The sequence below is a fragment of the Trichosurus vulpecula genome, chromosome 5, assembly GCF_011100635.1.
Source record: "Trichosurus vulpecula isolate mTriVul1 chromosome 5, mTriVul1.pri, whole genome shotgun sequence".
NCBI classification, from domain to species: Eukaryota; Metazoa; Chordata; class Mammalia; order Diprotodontia; family Phalangeridae; genus Trichosurus; species Trichosurus vulpecula.
In genome coordinates this window covers 39,593,681-39,617,209 of record NC_050577.1, presented here as the reverse complement: position 1 = coordinate 39,617,209, position 23,529 = coordinate 39,593,681, and the positions used below count along the sequence as shown (strand labels likewise).

Below are 23,529 nucleotides of genomic sequence, written 5' to 3'. Positions count from 1 at the left end.
AGGGCAGGTTCCAGATCATGAAAACAAAAGCATAGCCCATGGTCCTGTAAGGAGAGCATCCAGAATGCTAACGTTCAGTAGTAGCATTAGAGATAGCTGCTGGTGCCATGGGTCACAGAGTCAGGACTGGAGTCAGGAAGACCTGAGTTCAAATCTGGCCTCTGACACTCACTACCTGTGTGACTTTGGGTAAGTCACCTAACCTCTGCTTGCCTCAGTTTCCTCATATGTAAAAATGGAAATAAGAGTGACACCTACCTCACAGGGTTGTGGTGAAGATCAAATAAGTTAACATTTGCAATAAGTGCTTAATGCAGTGCCTGGCACATAGTAGGAACTCATTAACTGCTTATTCCTTCCCTTCTCTTCCATCAAGGAGAATGGCCTTTGAACTAGGGATAGAAGACTAATGGGTAATGGAGGGTAGCATTTGAGCTGTTCTGTAAAGGATGGGTAGAAAACAAATAGGTGACAAAAGGGAAGGGAAATATTTCAAGCAGAGTGAACAATGTGAACAGATAGATCCATGGCAGAAAGGAAAGAAGAAAGGAAACAAGCACGTATTAAGTGCCTACTATGTGCCAAGTGCTTTATAAATGGAGGAAAGAAATCTTGCCACATTAGTCTTGTGCCCCAAAATATGCTGGTTATTTTTTATGGGAAAGTCCCATCTCCCACTTCATTTGTATCTCCCATAATTCACAGCCTTTTTCTAGGCATGCTTCTTATTTGGATGCCTTTGTGGACCCATGATCTTATTGGTGTGGCTACGACTTCCATTAGTGCCAATTACTGCCCATCTCTATATTCTCACCCTGTGTTGATACATTACCATGAATTCTCCAAAGATGATCTCCCCAAGCATTCTGGAGTATGTTTCTATATAACCTTCAGGCTTATCTTGCAATCTCACAAAATGACTGAAACATTTCCTTTTTAAAATGCTTTACAATCAAAACTGAATGCTGTGAAAACATAATGGGCAATCTGGGCCCCAAAGGAGACATGGGGAAGCACTTCTCCACAAGGAGCAGGGGGGAGGGAGGGGTAATGGGCATGCAGCGCTGCATAATGATAGAGTTTTCCTGTCAGTTGATCAGTTTTGCTGAACTTCCTCCCTGCCCCCCTACACCTCCTTTTCATTTTTTATTATAAGGGATGGCTTCATGGGAGAAATATAGGCTGAGAAATACAGGTGTTATAAAAAACAAACAAAATCAATAAAAATGATTTAAAATAAAAGGTGTTCCCCCTCACCTCACTACCATTGTCTCTTCCCAATCCAGTGCTTCTTCCCCTCTACCATGATGACATGTAAGTCATTACAATTTGCTGCATCCTACTACCACATGCTATCCATCTCTCCATTGTCCTCTGAGTCATCTATCATTTTGATTCTTCAGAGATTGCAACATTCTGAGATTCGCAGACGAATGCTACCATGGGAAGAATACTGGTGTTCAAAAGAGTTTTACGCTAGGAATGAGCTTGAGATCAGTAAAAGCATGTATAATTTAGCACATACTATGCAGTGTGTTCCCTTTTTACTCTTCATATATAGGCGTAGATCATTGCCCCCTTTTGCACCTACTCATGATAATAAGCATGAATGGACCAACTCAACAGAGTTGCCTTTCTAATTGCACATCCTGATTGATACATGATTTTCATCCACTTGGTTTTCCTCGGTAGATTGATAGGCCTTCTCTATTTGTTGTCTGTCTTTCAGTTTCATCTAAAGAGTGTTCTGGTGAGGATCTGGCTGGATTAGGTTTCACACTAAGCTTCCTGCAAGCTCTTTTTCAACTCCATTGGTTTTTGCTATTTTGTTATGGTAGATTCATAACCTTCAGTGCATTAGTGTCTTATATCCCCTCCAACATTTATTGTTTTCCTTTTCCGTCATATTAGTGAATCTGACAGGTATGAGGTGGTACCTCAGAGTTGTTTTAGTGTGCATTTCTCTAACAAATAGTGACTTAGAGCATTTTTATGTGACTATTAATAGTTTTGATTTCTTTTTCTGAAAACTGCCTGTTCCTATCCTTTGACAATTTATCAACTGGGGAATGGCTCTTATTTTTATAAATTTGTCTCAGTTCTCTATATTTTTTGAGAAATAATATCTTTATCAGAGAACCTTGTTGTAAAAATTTCCTCCCTAGTTTGCTATTTTCCTTCTAATTTTGGCCACATCAGTTTTATTTGTGTAAAAGCTTTTTAATTTCATGGAATCAAAATTATCCATTTTACATCCTGTGATCCTATCTCTTGTTTGGTTATATACTCTTCCTTTATTCATACTTTTGACTAGTACATTTTTCCATGCTCCCCTAATTTGCTTATGATATCATCCTTTGTGTCTAAATCGTTTATCCATTTTGACCTTATCTTGGTATACAGTATAAGATACTAGTCTACGGCTAGTTTCTGCCAAACTGTTTGCTGGTTTTCCCAGCAATTTTTTGTAATCAAATGTTGAGTCTTTAATCCAAAAGCTTGGATCTTTGGGTTTCGGGATTACTTTGATAATGTGCTTAAGCTATTCCACTGATCCACCACTCTATTTTTTTTTAGCCGCTATCAGATTGTTTTGATAATTACTACTTTGTAATATAGTTTGAAATTTGGAATTGCTGGGCCACCTTCCTTGATATTTTTCATTGATTCCTTTGATATTTTTTACCTTTTTCCTTCCAGATGAATTTTGTTATTATTTTTCCAGCTCTATAAAATAATTATTTTATTAACATTTTTGATTGGTGTGACATCAGTAAATTAACTTGGTTAGAATTGTTATTTTTATGATATTGACTTGGCCTACCCATAAGCAATTAATATTTCTCCAGTTGTTTAGAGCTGTCTTTATTTCTATGAAAAGTGTTTTGTCATTGTGTTCATATAATCCCTGGGTTTGTCTTGGCAGATTGACTCTCACGTATTTTATATTTTCTGTCATTATTTTAAGTGGAATTTCTCTTTCTGCTTTTACTGGTGGGTTTTGTTGGTAGTATACAGAAATGCTGATGATTTATATGGGATTGTTTTATATCCTGAAACTTTGCTGAAATTGTTGATTGTTTTAACTAGTGTTTTAGTTGATGCCTTAGAGTTCTCTAAGTATGCCATCATGTCATCTGCAAAACATGATAGTTTTGTTTCTTCCTTGCCTATTTTTATTCCTTCAATTTCTTTTCCTTGTCCTATTGCTATAGCTAGCCTTCCTACTACAATATTGAATAATAGTGGTGATAATGGACATCTTTGCTTCATTCTTGATCTTATTGGGAAGGCTTCGAGTTCATACCCATTAAGATAATGCTTGCCTTTAGTTCTAGATAGATGCCACTTATCATTTTAAGAAAGGCTCCATTAGTTCCTATACTTTTTAGTGTTTTTAATAGGAATGTGTGTTGTGTTTTGTCAAATATGGTTTTGAGACCTAAACAGGGAGAGCAAAAAATGGAGAAAGAAAATTATAGACCAATTTCCTTAATGAATATCGATGCAAAACCATATTTGTATCATAAAAGGAATTTGGCAAGACTCCTTCTTTACCTACTTTTTCAAATAATTTATATAGCATTGGGATTAACTATTCCTTAAATGTTTGACAGAATTCACTTGTAAATCCATCTGGTCCTGGGGATTTTTCTTACACATCTCACTGAAGGCTTGTTCAATTTCTTTTTCTAAGATAGGGTTATTTAAGTATTCTATTTCCTGTTCTGTTAATCTGAGCATTTTATATACTTGTAAATATTCATACATTTCACTTAGATTGTCAATTTTACTGGTATATAATTAGGCAAAATAACTCCTAAAATGGCATTAGTTTCATCTTAATTAGCGGTGTATTCATCTTTTTCATTTCTGATACTGGTAATTTGGTTTTCTTTCTTTTTTAAATTAAATTAACCAATGGTATATCTCTTATTTGAATTATTTTTTCATAAAACAGTTCCTAGTTTTATTTATTAGTTCAATGGTTTTTTTCCCTTTCAATTTTATTATCCTCCGCTTTGATTTTTCAGGATTTCCATTTTGCTGTTCTTTTTCTAGTTTTTTTTAGCTGTGTGCCCAATTTGTTCAGCTGCTCTTTTTCTCTTCTATTGATGTAGGCACTTAGAGGGATAGAGTTTCCCCTAAGTACTGCTCTGGCTGCATCCCACGGATTGTGGAATGTTGTCTCGTTGTCATTCTCTTTAATGAAATTATTGATTGTTTCTATGATTTGTTCTTTGACCCATTGGTTCTTTAGGATTAGATTGTTTCATTTCCAATAAACTATTTTTAATCATATTTTATTTTTGCCAATTACATGTAAAAACAATTTTTAACATTCATTTAATATTTTTTGAGTTCTAAATTCTCTTCCTCCCTCCTTTCCCTGCTCCTTCCCTGAGACAGCAAATAATTTGACATAGGTTACACATGTGTAGTCATGCAAAACATATTTCCATATTAGTCATGTTGTTAAAGAAAACACAGACCAGAAAAAAACACACAAAAAAGTAAAGAGAAAAATAGCATGCTTCAATCTGCATTCAGACTCCATCAGTTCTTTCCTGGGAGATGGATAGCATTTTTCATCATGAGTCCTTAGGAAATGACTTCGATCATTGTATTGCTGCGAATAGCTAAGTCATTCACAGTTGATAATTGTACAATATTGCTGGTACTGCATGCAATGTTCTCCTCATTATGCTCAATTCACTTTGCATGAGTTCGTAGAAGTCTTTCTGTCTTTGGCTTGAGAACTCCTGAAGCTGCTGCTGCTTCTGTCATCACCACCTAGTTCCACCACTGGTTTTTCGTCCATGTGTGCTCCCAGTCAGGCTCCTCCCTTGTGTCACAGATCTCTCTTTCTGACCTCCTATATAGTCTTGGGCTAGAAGAATGTCTCATTCTGACCTTTTGCTAGCTCTGCCAGTCCAGAATTCTATTTGAGGCATTATTTTAAAGTCATTTGGAGGGGGATTTTGGGAGAGCTTGGTTGAGCATTTTCTCTACTCTGTCATCTTCGTTCCACCCCAATTGATTCCTCATAATTTGGTTTCAAATTCTATTCTAATGTGCTCATCATCAGACAGCTCATTCAGAAATGTCTCCTATGTCAGTAACCAGCCATTCATCATTTCCTAAGAAATAGTCAAATTCTCTTTTTTTAATTGGTCATATGGCTTGGTACTTGCCACATGTCCTCTGACTCTTAAACAAAATGTCTGTGATATATAGGCATGAAATTTCTTAAGTCTCCAGATCTTTAGCCTCTTTTATTTCTTAATCTTCCTTAATTCTCCAACATTTTTTTACTATCCTCAACTGCGCCCATCTTTGTATTAAGTTATTGCACAAGGTAAATGTTGATTTGCCTTGGAGGCTGTTGTCCAATTCAGGGAATTTCTCTAGGTCTTCGTTCTCTGCAACAGAGATTGGCCCAGTAATCTTTTTGTTTATGCTCATCAGGAGCTCTGTAAGGAGAATCACCCAAGAAAGGATGTTTTCATTACTTATGTGATTTTTTTCTCTGTTATTTCTTTCCTTAATTATTTATTCCAGTTGTTTTTTTTTAACTTAAGGAAAATCATAGGATATGAGCAGAAAGGTATCTTGGTGGTTGTCAAGTCCAAACTTCCCATTTTACTGGTAAGGAAGCTGAAGCACAGAGACCTAGGTGACTTCCTCAGGATCACACAACTAGTCAGTGTCTGAAGCAGTATTGGTACCCAAGAATTCTTGACCCCAAGTCCAGTGCCCTACAGGACCTCCATTTAGGAAAGGTTTTTCCCAGATGCAAGATCACTTACTATATCTTGCCTATAGCACTAATCATCATTATTTTGGGGGCTGACCAAATCTTCCTATATACTATATTACATTCAATATGGGGAATCTGTGGTCTATATTTTTTGTCTCTCTAGATCCACAGGTCATCAATAGGCAATATAAAGAACGCAATTGCACAAGAACCCACAACATTCTGTAGACAAATGACAAGTCGTATCTTGTTTTTAATGAGGTTATCATCTTATGTCTTCATCATCTGAAAAAGAAAAAAATCCTTTTTTTCTAAGTGAATTAAGAATAGCCTTAAACACATCATATATCAAACTAATATAGTTATACCCTTTGTCCTTCCTATGCTTTTACTTCTCATAAGGGATATCCAGCAGAGGCTGATATTTTAAGCATCCAAATGGGAACTTTAAGACCCAGTGATAAAATGATGCATTAGCAGAAACTCAGGAAAGGTCAATTAGAGTATAAGAGCCAAAATCTTTTGATTTATATTGGCTACATTTTATAGAGATTTTTGAAGAAAAAAGACCAGAGAACCAACTTTAGGTTGGCACAAGATGAAAAGAAATCTGGTTTCTTTTCTAAAGATGATTGTTAAAACCTATAGTTGTATACATGTATCAGACATATCCCTTCAGCATGAACAAGTATGGAAATCTTCACAATGGGCAAGATGAGTAAAGTAAAACTAGGGCTCTGAAAATGATGTTAAATTCCTTCATAGAGAAATGACTGGATATTTTTAAAATATAATTGATACAAAGGAAAGAAAACACATATCCACAATGATCTTTTACTGTGGATTCTATCAAGGGGATCACCTCTAATTACACAATTGTCCATAAAATTTTGATGGGATAGGTACAGTAAAATTTCTTTGGGTACCATGCTTAGGGTAACTTTACTACTTATTGGTCCTCCAACCACCATCCACCTACTCTTCCCCACCTACTCCTGAGGTCTGACCTACCATTACTATCTCACCATCAGTCTAGCTTTAAAAGCAACAACTTGGCTCTGCTATATACACACCCCTTCTTGCTTCCTGGCCCAGTTCCTTCTATGGAATCCCTATGTGAAGAATTGCCCTTGCTGGAAACTGCTAGCTACCTGGCTCATCGGCACCCGCCTATCTGTGATATCATCAGTAGGAAACCACTCAGATATTTCTGAGGTAGGGCCTACCCCTCCCTGTGAAAGGTTCTAGACCCCGTCGATGCCAGCCACAAGACCTTGTTGGGCTGTCCCACATGGAAGAGCTTGGCATCACACGGATGTCTGCAGAGGGGGGCGCCTCTCTCATGATCATTCCTCTCTTCCTACTCTTTCGGTGGCATCAGGAGCATTTCACCCAAAGGCCAGCCTTCCTCCCAGGACAAATCCTGCTCCCACTGCATCCTTATCTTCCAGGTGACAGTTTTACTTCTGAATCCTTGATCCCTATTTCCTTTTCCCTTTCTTATGCCCTTTCCCCTAAATTTAGGTAACTTCTCTTATGGGAAGTGAAATTCACCCACAATAAGAGCTTAGTACTCTAAGTATCATTGGCTGGTTCACACTTTGGAAATCTCCAAGCCTTCCCTGAAAACAACTTACTTTATCCCAGCCACTTGTCACTCTAAGTACTCTCTCTTTACATTTATCACTCCTAATTGAAGTTCCTCATCTTTTTTTTCTTTTATTTTCTCTTTTCTTCCTTTTTTACTTTTTCACAATTCTTTTCCTTGTATCCCATCTGCATGCTTATCTCCTTTTTTCTTAAATCACTTAGGTTTCAATTCTGCCCCTTAGCTATCTTTTTAGCTTAATTCTCTCTCCCCCTCTTCTTTTTTCCATTCATTCCTCTCTCATTATTCTCCTCCCTTTCTCTTGCCTTCCTCCCTCCTTCTCTCTCTCTCTCTCTCTCTCTCTCTCTCTCTCTCTCTCTCCTCTTCCTTCTTCTTTCTCATTATCTCTCTGGAATTAAGTTCTATCCTCTCCTTCCTTTGTTGTTTAGTCATTTTCAGTTGTATCTGACTCTTCGTGACCCTTTTGGGGGTTTTCTTGGCAAAGATATTAGACTGGTGCGCCATTTCCTTCTCCAGCTCATTTTACAGATGAAGAAATTGAGGCAAACAATACTAAGTAACTTGCCCAGGGTCACACAGCTAATAAGTGTCTTTAGGCTAGATTTGAACTTGGGCCTTTCTGATTCCAGGCCTGGCATGCTGTCCACTGAGCCACCTAGCTGCCCCTCTCCTTCCTTATTTATAAAGCAACTTTTAACTTGAACTGAGAGTTAAGAAACTCAGGTACCTCTTGGGCCTTTCCTAGAACCACTGGAGATGTGTAGGGTGAGGTGAACACTCATATCCCCATAGCAAGATCAACTCTCCAATGGAGACTATGTTCATTTTGACTAGGCTCAAGCCTCTAAATTCCAGACATTCCTAGGTATCAGGCCACTCATTCTCCCTCATCTGTCTAATGCCTAAAAGAGATATACTAGTTTGGGCTACTGGGTTTTTTCCTTCTGGGATCCAAATCCTGGACATTGTTAATTACCTTTGTTAGTTTTTTGTTCATCTTCAATGAAGGTGGTATTTTCTTTTGAACGTGGTGCTTCCTGATCATTCACTGAGACTTCCCCAGGAGAAAAGAGACGGTGTAGCTCACGGATCAAGTTAAAAACGTATCCAGAGTTAATGCTGTGATTGCCCTCTAAAACAACCAGGTGGTGCTCTTCAGAATCATATTCATAACTGTTTTCTGCCTCCATCTCAGATCCCTTAAGAGAAAGGCTACACAGAGAGAAGAAATGAGAAACACAGGGCATGCATTCAGTCACAGATGTCAGCATACGTGATTCCTAATGATATAACACGAGTCAACTATTGTTGGTCCACATGGCTAGAACAGGCTGTTCATCATCCCAAGTCTGTGATCTGAATCAAATGAAATCCAAGAACATTCCAACAGGGAATGGGCCCCTCCCATGTCTCAGGGTTTTCCAATGTCAAACCATCATTGAATTTTTATTGAGTACCTGGCCCTATACTTTGCAAAGTAAAGATTTAAAGTTTTCCTGGCAGGTCCAACTTGGTGAAATGCTTCAAGTAATGTTTTCTAAAATGGCGTCTACTTGGCAATTGTGTCATTTCCCCCCCTTCCCCCCAGGCTCTTCCTGTCTTCCACGCCATACTAAATAGCTTCAGTGCAGGTGGCAAGCCTTTTGGTCATGGGTGGGTCCAAAATGATATTTCATTGGTATTGGGAGCTACTGGTATAGATACTCCCTTCACCAATGCAGACAGGCAACTTCCCCTTAACTTAGAGTTTCCAAGAGTTGCTTGCAGTCATCAAGAGACTAGGTAATTTGCCTCCAGGGGCACAGATGGTACAAGTAGGATTTAAACCTAGGCCTTTCTGAGCCCTCTATTATATCACAGCAAGTATCATAGGTACAAAATATTCAAACTAAAACAAACCACTGTAGTTTGAAAAGCAAAAACTCTCATAAAAATCTTTGAATGGACAGAAATTATGTTAGAGTAGGAAAAAAAACTAGTTTGGAGCCAGAAGACCTAGGTTCAAAATCCATGATCTTGGACAAGTCACTTGTCTCAATGGGCCCTACCTCCTCAATCTACAAAATGTGGGGGGTGGGTAGACGAGACTAAACCTCTTTTGTGTCCTGGACCTCTGTGGCAGTCTGGTGACGTCGATAGGCCCCTTCTCAGAATAATGTTTTTAAATGCATAAAATAAAATACAAAGGAAATACTAAAATATATTAATAACAACATGAATAAAAAATGAGTTCATGGACACTGAGTTAACAATCTTTGATCCAGTTGGCCTCTGAGACCCCTTATATCTCTGGATCTATAATCCTATGAAAATAAAGATTTTTTAAAAAGCATCTGGGAGATAACTCTACATCCTGGAACAAAAGCCCTCTTCATCTTGAAGGCAAGTCATTTCCATTTAGCCATCCCTGTAAAAAAAATAAAAAGAAAAAAGAAGGAATTCTTATAAGCATGTTCTCAACTCACAATATGGTGGGTTCTTCCTGAAGTTTCTTTGGGCTAGCAGACGTCACATTGATACATTTTGGAGCATAATCTGCAGGGGGATATTGGTTGACTGAACCTAATGAGAGAACAGGATATGGTTAGTTTTGTATGTGCTAATTCTCAAGTTCCAAATTATTTTTTACAAAATAAACTTGTCTTTTCTTCCATTGGCTTTTGTAAAAAAATGCATTGGCTTTCAAAACCTGCTTTTTATTGCTGCTGTTGTTCTTCATGACCCTATTTGGGGTTTTCTTGGGCAAAGGTACTGGAATAATTTGCCATATCCTTCTTCAGCTCATTTAACAGATGAGAAAACTTGGGCAAATAGGGTTAAGTGACTTGCCCAGGGTCACACAGCTAGTGTCTGAGGCCAGGTTTGAACTCTGGAAGATGAGTCTTTCTGGCTCCAGGTCTGGTACTACATCCACTGCTGTGCCACCTAGCTGCCCCCAAAGTTACTTTACTAAATACAATATTAGAGTTATTACTGACGAGACATCATATTCCCAGATCTATCATTTACTACTTGGTGAGTTTGGAGGAAACACCTTCCCTGTAGGAAGCTCTGTGATTCAATGGAAAGACCACTGAGCTTGGGAGTCAGAGGACCTAGGTTCAAATCCCACTTCTGCTACTTTCTACTTGGGTAAGTCACTTTTCTGCTCTGGGACTCAGTCTCTTTATATGTAAAATGGCGGGGGTGGGGGGCGGTTGGACTAAATGACCTCGAAGGTTCCTTCTTGGTCCAGATTTATGATACCTTTGGGCATTAGTTTCCTCATTTATTGAATGTGGGGATTGGAATAAGCTTTTTGTATTCAAAATCCTATGATCATCTAAGACTGAATTACCTCATGTTGGCAAGAGTCCAGTGGCTATAGCCCTGGGCAAGATACTACAATTTCAATCCATGCCCAATTATGCCCAAGATTCATTAATATGAACTTGTCTTCCGTCCTAGTATCTTAGTAACTCAGTGGCAAAATCACCAGATTTTTTTGAGGGGGGCTTCTACCCTTCACTTAGAGTCTCAGAGAGTTGACTAGATAATTGAGAGTGTTAATGACTTGTCTGGGGTCATAATGTCAGTATATGTCTGAAGCAGAGTCTTGAACCCAGGCCTTCCTTACTCCAAAGCTGGTTTCTTGTCAAATATGCCACTCTGTATCTTGAAAAATCAGATGCTTACTAGCTGACTGACCTCAAGCAAGTTACTTATCCCTGTTTGCCTCAGTTTCCTCATCTGTAAAACGAGCTGGAGAAGGAAATGGCAGACCACTCTAGTGTCTTTGCCAAGAAAACCCCAAATGAGGTCACAGAGAGTCAGACATGACTGAAAAACACCTGAATGACAACAAAATCTTGAAAATTAGCAGAGGAAAAATAGATTTGGACTCAGTTTTTCTCTTTCATATCGGGAGGAGTGGGGAGCTTTATGTCTCCTGGACACACAGAGGAAGAAAAACTTTCTCTCCACTCCATTCCAGAGTCTTAAGGTAGAGCCAGAAGAGGCTGGGTGGAGGCCTGGGAAATGGGCCCAGATATAGAATGTGAATAGTTGTGAGCCCTCTGGAAAATCTCACAAAGCTGGCAAACAGGCTGGAAATTGCTGAAGAGGGGCTTTATCCCCATGTAGGCTAAGCACCCCTTGGGGACTTAGCAGATGTGCTTGGAAAGGTGAAGCTACTGTCTGCCTTCCCTCCCCCCACTCCCCACCCCAACCTCTGACCCTGCAAATATACATTGGAAACCACTACATTTTTCTATGCATCTGCTCTTTCCTTGGAAGTCAGATTTAGCAAGCGGGGTATATCAACACTTCTTTGGCCCCATGTGAGCTCAAGGATATACAGTGGAATTTCACTCAAACCTCATTTTAACACCATAAGATCACAAATTTAGAGTTAGAAGGGATCCATGGGTCACTAAGTCCAAATCCTTTACTTTTCAGATGAGGAAACTGAGGACCGAACTTGCCAGAGGATACACAGGTAGGCAAGGGCAGAGTCAGGATTCAAACCTGGCTCCTCTGACATAGCCTTCTTTCCACCAAGCTCAACTGCAAAATACAGAGCTTCATGTGAAGGAATAGTTATTGGGATATCAAAACATCTCAACAGGACCAAGCCTAAGTAACACAAGAGGACCCAATGAAGCAATTTCATTCCTAGGAGTGGCTTTATGGATCCTGGATCCTGAGAGCAACAGTGCACCAAGGACCCGTGTTAACAGTCTCCTTCATGGGCTTCTCATTACCTAGTTCCTCCCCGGCCCTAGGACTCAGCAGTGATGACTTCCAGGAATCTTAGATTACTGAGCTGATCTTTTGGCCCTACTCAGAGACATTCAAACCACTTTAAAAACAAAAGAAGAGAAATATTTAATGACTTACGTCTGACTGCATGGAGAAATGGTTTAATGAACCTCACGATATAGTTAAAGTCAGGTTTATGAATTCTGCCCAGCTGGACCAAGTGATGATCCAGAGGTGGGCTGGCTAGCTCTTCTAACTCTTTGTCATTGTGCATGGGGCCAAAGGACAACACAAAGATGGCATAGCCTAGGCACCTGGCTCTCAGAGCTTCTTCCTTTAAGGCTTTTCGGTCCAAATAATTGGTCTCTCCAGCAGATATCACAAAGATAACTCTGTTTTTCCTCAGGTTGGGTGTGTCTGAGAAGATATTATCGATTGTCCACTTCAGGGCATGGCCGACAAAAGATTCACCATTCAGTGGTTGAAGAGATTCCCACACGTGGCTTTTCATTTGATGTACACTGTTATAAGTAACTAAATCAAACTCCATTTGGACTGGACATTCTTCTGTGTTGGGCATATAGCCCCGTGGGGAGTAGCTCAGGAGGCTTACTCTGTCTCCTACACGAGAGAACACTGGGTCTGGGGCAACGTAAAAGTAGTCAAGCACCGAAGCTATCAATTCTTTTATTTCCTGAAACTCGGAACTTCCCACATTCCGTGAAGAGTCGAGGAGGAAAGCTACATCTATAAAAACATCTTCCAGAGACAGAGTACCAGATTCCAAAGGAGGGCTTGATTCTTCTTTTCCTCCAAGATTATCATCTCCTGCAACAGAATTTCTTATTTTAAGTGGGAGAGTTCTTAGAACATCATCAAAGTTCATTCCATTAGAACATTTTGACGTTAGAACATCATCAAAGAAGCTCATTGACTTTCAGTGTTGAAGGGTTCAAGGGATCTCTAGATAGAAGAGATAGAGGTGGGGGAAGGGCACTGTAAAACGATGCACCATTTGGCAAATACATCAACATGAATCTGAATTATATACCTTGGCTCCAAAGGGAATGGGACACACGTCAGAGTTATCTACATTGCTGGGACACACACACATGCCCACATGCACATACATGTATACTTGTGCATATGCAACAAAATGTGGATATAGCTTGAACCATGTACTTTTTTCTCCAAGTTATGATGAAAATATAACATGGGATTGTCAAAAATTGATAAAGAGCTACTCTCTCTTTTCTTTGCAAAGATGGGAGACCATGGAACATTGAATACACTGTCCGGAATGATAAGTCGGTTAGTTTTTCTGAATTCCTCTTTTCCCCTTTTTATTCTGTGTTACAAGGGATGGCTAGATGGAAATGGAAAGGACACATCAACAAATGAATATGGTATAAAAATAAGTTACCAATAAAATTACTTTTTAAATTGGATACACGAATTGACTTTTCAACCAAATCTTCTTGCTCCAGGCCACTTTCTCCCTTAACCTCATCTTGAATTTCTTGAATTCTACCTATTCTTGAATTTCTACCTATTCATTACAACCCAGATCACATGGTACCACTCTCTGTGAAGTGGACTTACCTCTCAGAGCACACAACACTTTGTATCACTTGCACACTAAATAACTATTACTAAATTACTAAACACGATTACTAAATAACTTCTCCTGAGTTACTTATTAGTATAATTATATTATAGCATAGCAGGTTATTTTGTAGTATTTATGTCATAACCACCTGCTACACGTTAAGCTCCATGAAGGGAGGGCCTGGCATATAAACTGTGTATCTGTCCCAATGCCCATCATTTAATTGCTTACCAAATTGAATTCTTATTTTAAAGATGACTGATCATGGATTGTTGTTAATAAGTTATTTCATAAGAAATAATATAAATGAATTTTACAAACATATTTTTAGAGCTAAATTGACAATTTTCCTATATTCAGAGAAACTGGGATTCAAGAGTAAGTCAACATTTTTCTTGACCAATCAATCAATCCACGAGGATGTAAAGTCCTACCATGTGACTAGTATTGTGCCAGATAGGTAGATTACAATGAGAAACTCTCCATAATCCAGAATCTGAGGATTTATCCATAGAAGGGAACTTGAAAATCATTTTAGTCCAACTCCCTCACTGAAGAGAGGAGAAAGCCAAGGCCCAAAGAATGATGTGACTTACCCATGGGCAGATAGCCAGACCCAGGCTTCAAATCCATATCCGCCATCTCCATGTTCATTGGTTTGTCTGCTATAAGATATGGCCTTTCTGGATAAATGAGTGGATGAAAAGAAATTATTAGAAATTATGTGCCAGGTTCTGGGCTAAATTCTGGAAATGAAAATGGCAGAATGAAACATTTCTGTTTTTTTTTCTAAATTAACAATACTACATATCCAAAAATCATAGAAGGGATCTTGGTTATGATCTAGTCCAACCTCCTCAATTTAGGAAGAAGGAACACAAGACACAGAGAGAGGAAGTAACTTACCTACAGTCAAATAAGTCGAGTCAGGCTTCATACCCACTTCCTCTGACTCCAAATCCTGGGCGTTGTTTACTATACTTTCTGCGTGGAGGAATAAATGAATTAATGAAGGCATAGAAAAGCATTTGTTAGGCACATCTTACATGCCAGGCACTGTGTTATAATACAAAGACAGAAATGAATCAGTTCTGTTTTCTTCTTAATTAGCAATATTCCACACTCCAGGATCATAGGATTTACACACAGAAGGAAGAGGCCTTAGAAACCATCTATTCCCAACTCTTCATTTTACATAGGAGGAAACTAAAGCCTGGGGAGATGAAGTTTGTCTGAGGTCACATGCATAGAACTAGTCTTCAAACTCTCATGGTGTGAGTCCAGATCCAGTGCTATTACTCCATTTTGCATTTCTGCGTGGATGGATAAGTGAAAAAGCATTTATGAGATGCCTATTATTTGCTAGATACTATACTAAACACAGAGAATAGAAAGAAAAAGACAAATCTGTTCTTGTTTCTTCTCAATGGACAATGCTTCATATCATTTTATTTCAATAAACGTTGACTAAATGTTTGTTGATCGATTTCCCAACTACATTTTGACTTCATATGACCTTCATTTTACACCATGGTTCCAGGCAGCAGCCTCTGTTAATACTCTTTGCTAATACCCACACATAAAGCTCTAAATGTAGTGAGCCTTGGTGGGGCAGGGGCAGGGGGAAGTGAGAATGTAAAAGGACTCCCTGCCACAGACAATAAACAGCACTTTTTAGCTGATTGACCTTCAATAAATAAAAACTGCAACCTTATTAAGTGCTCATCTTCTAGCTCTTAGGCATTGTACAGACTAAATGGCTGAGCCCTTACTGTTGAGGACCTTAAAATTTAAGATTGGCTCGAAGACAACTCCAAAAGACTCATGATGGAAAATGCTATGCACATCCAGAGAAAGAACTATGGAGTCTGAATGCAGACTGAAGCATATTATTTTTACTTTTTTTTCTCTCATGGTTTTTCCTTTTGGTTCTAATTCTTCTTTACAACATGACTAATGTAGAAATATGCTTAATATGATTGTATATGTATGGCCAATATCAGATTGCACGCTGTCTTGGGGAGGGGGAGGAAATTTAAAACTCAAAATCTTATAAAAGTGAATGCTGAAAACTAAAAATAAATAAATAAATTTTAAAAAATTAAGATCATCACTTACCCAAGTGATGCTAACACCAAACCTCAAAGGAAAGATCAAAAAAGAAAAACCCAAGGAAGTGACTGGACCTATTCTGTGCTGCCAACCCTTTTCAAGGGAAAAACTAATATTCATTGCCTTTTTCAGGGCATAACATAGTGTCTTGGGCCCTAGGAAGTATTAACATACTATGTTATTTGGCCACTTTACTTGCCCATGAATCTCAGAACTGTCTACAATTTCTTATGTCTTCCCTTTACGAAAAGTCCAAACCTCAGTGTTTAAACCCAACAGTTTAAGAGGGCCTTTTATGCAGAGAGTTGTTTCCAGATTAAATATACACTCTGCAAGAAGAATGGAACTTCACAAAAATATTTCCCATTAGGAAAGCCTGGCAGGAGTATTGGCAACACACCTGTGGGTTAAGGCCATTCAGTGCATTTTCTGGACTGTCTCTCCAGCCAAATTCCCATCTATAATAATTCTGTGCATGAATTCCCTCACCCGCATGGAAGAACTGCCTCACTAGCCTAGGGACTGGCTTGGAAGATGTGATGAGGGGTCAGCCTAGATTTCCAAGAAAACTTTCCCAGAGCTTTGTCTTAATCTGGCCAGGGCTCATCGGTCACCCTGCCAAACTTCCCCCCAAACTGCTGAATTCAGAGAGAAGCGGGGGTGGAGAGCAAGTCAGGGAAGAAGACTGAATAAAGGGGAATTGAATTTCTCTCTCCTGGAGTCATTTGGAGGGGGGGTCCAGATGTTGTGGGACAGCTGGGCTTGCTCTCCGACCCTGTGGTGGGAAACTGCAAGAGTTTGCAAGATTACACAGTGGCCCATGCTTGGAATTCTCCCAGAGGCCACGTCCAATTAGATGCAGCAGATGAGGTGTGTTCTGAGTGCATTTGCCTATGAGGTTCATGTTACTTGTGAGCCTACACAAATCATTCCAGATTATTTTCAATCTCTTTTCAAGTGAGCATTTTTGATTGTTGATCCCCTAACTTGTTTCCATTGCCAGAATCTTCTTTTCTCCTCATTCTTCAATTATAGCTGATTTAGGATCACTAGTGTGGAATTGTCAGGCGTTTTAAGGCATTAGAGAGATGTCAGCTTTTTATTCAGAGGAGATGAGGGTGGGAAGCTGGGCAAAGGACACCTGAAATGTTCAGAAGGTCACTAAGGGCCTCTGTGGGTGACAGCTAGGTGGTGCGATGGATAGAGGGCTGGCCCTACAGTCAGAAGACCTGAGTTCAAATCTGGCCTCAGACACTTACTAGCTGTGTGGCCCTGGGCAAGTCACTTAACCCTGTTTGCCTCAGTTTCCTCACCTGTAAAATGAGCTAGAGAAGGAAATGGCAAACCACTCCAGTATCTCTGACAAAAAAAAAACTACAAATGGGGTCATGGATAATCAGGCATGACTGAAACAACTGAACAACAACAAAAAGGCCTCTATGATGCGGGTTGAAAAGCCTTTGGAGGCAGTTTTGGTGGCAGAGTACATAGTACGTTCGATTTGAAATTAGGTAGCCCTTCCTTACATCCTTCCTCAGACCTTACTAGCTGTGTAACTTTGGGCAAGTCTATCAGTCTCGGTTTCCTGCTCTTTAAAGTGGGAATGATAATAGCTCCTGCCTCACAGGAGACAGCATAGATAAAGGACTTTGAAAACCTTAAAGCACTATACAAATGCTGTATCGTCATCATCATCATCACTGCTATTATTCTCTAGATGCTTAAAAAGCAATGTGGCAGAGAAGATGAAATGATCTATTTGGAGTAGAGAAGTCCAAGGTTCTAATCCTGCATTTAACATTTATCAGCTCTGTAACCCTAACTAGATGCTTCCTAGCTGTGTGACTCTGGGCAAATCACTTGACCTCGGTTTGTTTCAGTTTCCCTGTTTGTAAAATACGGAGCCTAGACTCAATGGCCTCTAAGGTCCCTTACCGCTGTACATTTATAATCCTATGAATACAAATCTACACCATCTACAAATTCTACGCCATCAAATTGGTCAGCCTGAGAATAGTTTTGTTCCTACAGCTTGGCAATTCGAAGAACCATTTCCAAGTTTTCACCTTAAAATCCTGGATGCGATGCATGTCTTGAAAATTCAGACCATTTACCAAATAGAGACTCTCAACACCACTTTTGTGGTCTATTGTCCTGGCCTCCAAACTGATCTCTCTGCTTCTAGACATCTCTCTCCAGTCCATCCTCCATATTGCTACCCAAATCATCTTCTGAAGGCACAGGTCTGCCTATGACACTCCCCTACTCTAAAGCCGTACATGTTCATCTTTTGTCTACAAGAAAAATACAAGCTCGGGAAGCAGAATCCCCAAATCTGAGAATTTGAAGGGATCTTGGGGAAGGGAGGTATCCAATCCAGCCCCAAACTCCCAAAGGAATCCCCACTATCATCAAATCTCCACCCAACCTCTTCTTGATGACTGCCAGAGAGGAGGGGAGCGAGTTCCTTAGACTATCATTTAGGAGTCTCTATAATCTGACTCCAAAATCCCTTTTCAGGTGGATTTCATATTATCTCCCTTCCCACATTCTACATTCCAGCCAAACTGGATTACTGGCAGGTCTTTCAGTCCAAACACCATCTCCTGCCTCTCTGCATCCTCTGAGGAGCTCCACAGTGCCTGAAAAACACTCCTTGATTATCTCTGCTCCTCAGATTCTTTCTCTTCCTCAAAGCTCAGCTTCGAGGCCATTTCCTCTAGGAATTCTTGGATTCTGCCCCCCCAACTTCCTCTTCTTAAATCAAATTAGGACACTTTATTGAACTCTGCCTCCACCCCCATCACTTTGTACCTTGTATTATACTTATTTGAAAATGTTACCTCCTTATGGGTTTTTAACCTGAAGTCTATGAACTTGTTATTAAAAATACTTTGATGCTGAATTTCAATATAATTGGTTTCCTTTGCAATCCTGTGTGTTTTATTTTGTCCATTGCCTTCACTGCCAAGAAAAGGATACGAACCTTTGCCCTAAGTAGAACATAAATTTCTAGAGAATAAGGTATACCTCATTTTATCTATGTATCTCTGTTGTCTAAATGGTGCCTCACTTAATGGTAAATACTTTAAAAAAAAACCTAGATCTGTGATTTCATTAGTATAGGAAACTCCTCTACTAACTCCTTGTGCTGCAATTTGTACCTGAAAGGTATTAAGAGGTTAAGTACCTAGTTAGCTTTGAGGTGTTGAGAAATTAAGTGACTTACCCAGGGTCACACATCAAGGGTGTGTGAGAAGTGGGATAGTATGTGCCTTATACGTAGTCAGATAAACATTTATTGAATTGAGTTGAAATGTAAGTGTGAGCTTTGGTAGGAAAGGTAGGTAGATTATAGATGGTGCAGGGAGGTCCCTGAGAGTGTATCCTGTGAAACTTTTTTTCTTTTCATTGTGTAGAAAGATATAGAGGAAACCTTCACATTCTTGAGTGTGGTTTATACGTTTTTCAGATTAGCTCACAGTGACCCAGGACTTCCTCTCTCTGCCAGGACCCTGTCCAAGCTTCAAGGAGATCTGGACAGAGTATGGAAGGGTGGGTAAGCAAATGAATGTATGAATGTCACACTAGACAAATTCCTGAGCCCAATATAAATGGATCATGGATTATTTTCACCCCTTTTTCTCCTCCTCTCATTAAAATAGATAGATAAGTTCATAGGGCCATAGACAGAGAGTTGAAAGGGACTTTAGAACCCTCAAACTCAAATCTAATCTAACCCCTTAATTTTATAGATGACGAAACTGAGCCTGAAAGAGGTTAAGTGACTTACTCAGGGTCACACAGGTAATGTCTGGGGCAGGATTTGAACACAGTCTCCAGACATCCCAACCTCAAATCCAGTGCTTTCCAACCACTGAATCACCTAGGAGTTTCCTATTTTCTTCAAGCAGCAGAATGACTATTTTAATTTTTTAATTCAGCTGGATCTTGCTAGTGCTGCTCCTTGGATGGAAGTAAGGTTTGCAGGAAGGTGTGGTAAGTCCTGGGGACCATTTTGTTCGTGGAAACAGTAACTTGGTAAACGGCACCCTAGAGCCTTCTAAAAGTAACTTATGCCTTTGGAATTAAAGAACTCTCAGCACCCTAACTGTATTTACTGGATTTTTTCTGGCTCCAGAAGCATCTGGCTGAGTTTATAAACATTGTACTATAAAAAGAGAATCAGCAATAATCACATGACTTCATTTCACCGGGGTGAGTCCTCTCCTCTACCAGCACAGATGGTGACCTGCTTAGGACTGGATAGACGGTCTTTGAGAGTCATGACTGAAAAGCTCATCCCTGCCAGGGCCAACAAGGGGCTGAGCTTCTTCTAGCTTTGCTAGGCTGATTCTCTGATGACAGAGAGCTAGGTTGTCACTGTCAAAGACTGCCCACTTTGGCAGGACTGGCCAGAGCTTCTGTTTGGCTGGCAAAGCCTTTGGGAACCAAGTGTCCCTTCCTCAACAGGAGGAGGACTCAGAGGAGGAGCAACAGAATGGTGCAGTGAGAAGCCTTAAGAGACCCGAGCTCAAATCTTGCCTCCCACCTTTAGCAGCCATGTGACAGTAAGAAAATCACCTAACTTCATTCACCAGGTCTCAGTTTCCTCATCTCTAAAATGGAAATAACAGCCCCACCTTAAGAAAGCTGTGTGAATCATCATCATTATTATAATAACTAATATTTAAATAGTGCCTACTATGTATCAGGTATTACACTAAGTGCTTTATAATTATTATCTCATTTGCTCTTTATGACAACCCTGGGAGGTGGGTGCTGTAATTATCCCCATTTTACAGCTGAGGAAACTGAGGCATACAAAGGTTAAGTGACTTGCCCAGGGTCACATCGCTAGAAAGTGTCTGGGGAGGGATTTGCACTCAGGTCTTGCTGACTCCAGGTCCAGTGCTCTCTTAGTGCACTACCTAGCTGTACACTCAAGGTCCTCCTCAACCTGATTGCAATTTAGTTCTTCAGTTTTATCTTATGCCACTTCCTTTGGTGTCTTAGCCAAACCAGCCCAATCTGTTTGTCCTTTCTTCCCCCATCTTTGTGTCTTTGTTCGTACTGTCACCTATGCTTGAGACGGACTCTCTTTCATCCTCCATCTACACCTGTCATGATTCCTCTCTTCTTCCAGGGTCCAATACACGTGCTGCCTCCTCCTAGAAACCTTCCCTGATCCTCATCGGAGGAAAGAAGTTAGAACTAATTCCATGACAAGTGCTGTACCAGCACCACCTCTAATTCTCCCTGGACACCTGCAGCTCTCAGGTATGAGGTCTCATTCCTCAACTTCTACCGTCCCCATCTCCCCCTGAGATGCCTATGGAGCCAAGGCTGACTTAGGAGAGAAGAGAGTTATTAAGCTTCTCAATCGATCGCAAAGACACTGTTGGTGCTTTTCCATCTAAACCTCCTGAGGGGTAGAGAGCCCCTCAGCACCAGGAACGATGAGTCACAAAGACTTCCATTACATTGTTCTGCTGGTGGTCTTCACACCCTCCTCAGTTCCCACTGAGGATATCACTGAGTAACTCCCCAGCAAGGACTTCCCACCAGGACTTCTTGCACTATCTCTGAGGGAACTCAGGTGATTAACTTGCATTGACTCTATTCTTCAATGTATTGATCACGAGCAGTCTGTGTATCTTCCTTCTGGAGAGCCCTCAAACTCATAAATGCCTGTACAGCTGGTCTGAAGGCTCAGGCCTCCATTCTCTTGGGGGCAAGTGATCTCTTCCTCCTGAAATTCCTCATAGTGAATGGGACTTCCCTTTAGTACTTTTCATATTGCCTTGTGTCAGTTTGATGAATGAATGAACAAACGAATGGCTGAATGAATGAATGAAAAGTCACTTATTAAGCATTTGCTATGTGCCACACCATGTCCTAAGCACTGGGGTTACAAATACAAAAGAGAAGAGAAGCTTACATTCTAATAAGGGGAGACAACACATGCCGGGGAGTGGCAGATGGGGAAGGGTGTTTTGGTTTAGCGAGTTATTACCAGGTGGTGGATGGAGCCACCCAGGAATATACTGTTAGTGGAAAGAGCGCTCAGTTTGGAATCAGGTCTAAGATTCAAATCCCAGCTCTTCCACTCACAGTCTGTATGACATCGGGTAAGTCTCTTAGACCAGCTGGCCCTCAGTTTCCTCACCTGTAAAATGAGGGGCTTGGACTAGATGAACTGTAAAGTTCCTTCCAGAACTGAACTTAAGATCTTCTATTTATTTGTGCACCTGCCCCATCGTCCCACTCTGAGATTATAAACTCCTTGAAGGCAGGGACTCCCAGTCATTTCATTTGTGTATCCCTGATGCCTACTTACATCCAGTACAGTACTGTCACATAGTAGGCATTTAATAAAAGCTTGTTGATATGTAAATGTTTTTGTTAGATTGCATGGAACCTACTCTTGGCTTTGGCAACATGGTCACATGCAAAGATCCCTTCATTCTGTTAGAGAAATTGCTTCATGAAACAAAACACAACCCAGAGAGCCAGGGAAGTTGCTTTATTAGTCAGTGCAGCACAAGACACATGGAACATTGATGGGAAAAGTATTGTTTTAAATAGTCCACATACATTGACCTCAGATGATATTGGATGGGGTTACAGACAATAAGACATGAAATGAGGAAGGGACCCTGGAAAGGTGGATTCCTCTGTATTGACTCCCAAGCAAAGGGAAGGCTGACAACTTTGGGAATGACTTTAAAATGAAGTATCTTGGGACTTCTGACAGCCACACACACACCCTTCCCCCAACCATGAGAATCAAATTAATTATTTTTTAGCTATTTTAAGATTGTGCCATCAATTACTATCATTAAGTGCTCAACTTACTCAGCAATTCTGTGGCTGTTTCACTTTATTTAGGAACTTTAAAAAAATTAGCAGAGTCCATTCTCATTCTATTAAAAAAATCATTCAGAACCAGTAGTAGGCAGCCAGGTCATCTAGGCTCTGGAGGGCCAATAGTTAAGTTTTCAGTGTGAATATTCACACCTAGGAAATGGGCAAATGCTACAAATTAGGGCTTGATTTATTGTTTTGTTGGCTGTCCAGACATAAGAAAATGGTGGGGAAAATGATAATAATGCAGATTGCACTTAAAAGTGAGTTGAGCATGCATTTTTTCAGAGTGCATGTTGTTAAAAATGTGTGTGTGAATGTATATATCAGAAACTCAGACATTGTTAAAGTTAAAAATCAAGTTTCCATTTCTCAGAGATAGGGTGTTACAATGGGTAGAAAACTAAGCTAGAGCACTCTGAGGTTCTGTCATGAACTAGTTGTATGACCTTGGATAAGTCCTATAACTTCTCTCAGCTTTGGTTTCTTCATCTCACAAGGGAGATGGACAAAGTAACCTTTAAGGTCCCTTCCAGCTCCAAAATTCTTTGGCCTTGAGTTGAAAGGTATGAATCAACAGAACACAATCTATTAACCATTTATTGAGCTCCTACTGCTTGCAGAGTGCTGTGTTCCTATAAGATTTCTCAAGGTACATCTCTAGATAGAAATGAGACCAACATTTTTAAAGCACAGAAAATGACCACAAGTAAAAGTCTAGTTGGTTTGGTGGGAGGGAATAATTTATCTTAAATTCCCCCATAAAATTTTCCATAAAAAAGCAATCTAGAACCATAAATATGTGTGGGATGAATGAATAAATAAGCTCAG

General features: G+C 39.9%; 1 protein-coding gene across 1 annotated transcript in view; it reads right to left on the bottom strand.

The window, feature by feature from the left end:
• Positions 1 to 5,937: 5,937 nt before the first annotated feature.
• COL6A5 (collagen type VI alpha 5 chain) overlaps positions 5,938 to 23,529 on the bottom strand; it is an 85,988-nt gene continuing 68,396 nt past the window's right edge. The window contains exons 36-39 of the mRNA XM_036760491.1: positions 12,249 to 12,938; positions 9,836 to 9,932; positions 8,347 to 8,582; positions 5,938 to 6,046 (exon numbers count right to left, since the gene is read on the bottom strand). Coding sequence (XP_036616386.1) covers positions 6,027 to 6,046; positions 8,347 to 8,582; positions 9,836 to 9,932; positions 12,249 to 12,938 — 1,043 coding nt within the window. The 3' untranslated portion in view covers positions 5,938 to 6,026. The remainder of the gene's footprint in view (positions 6,047 to 8,346; positions 8,583 to 9,835; positions 9,933 to 12,248; positions 12,939 to 23,529) is intronic.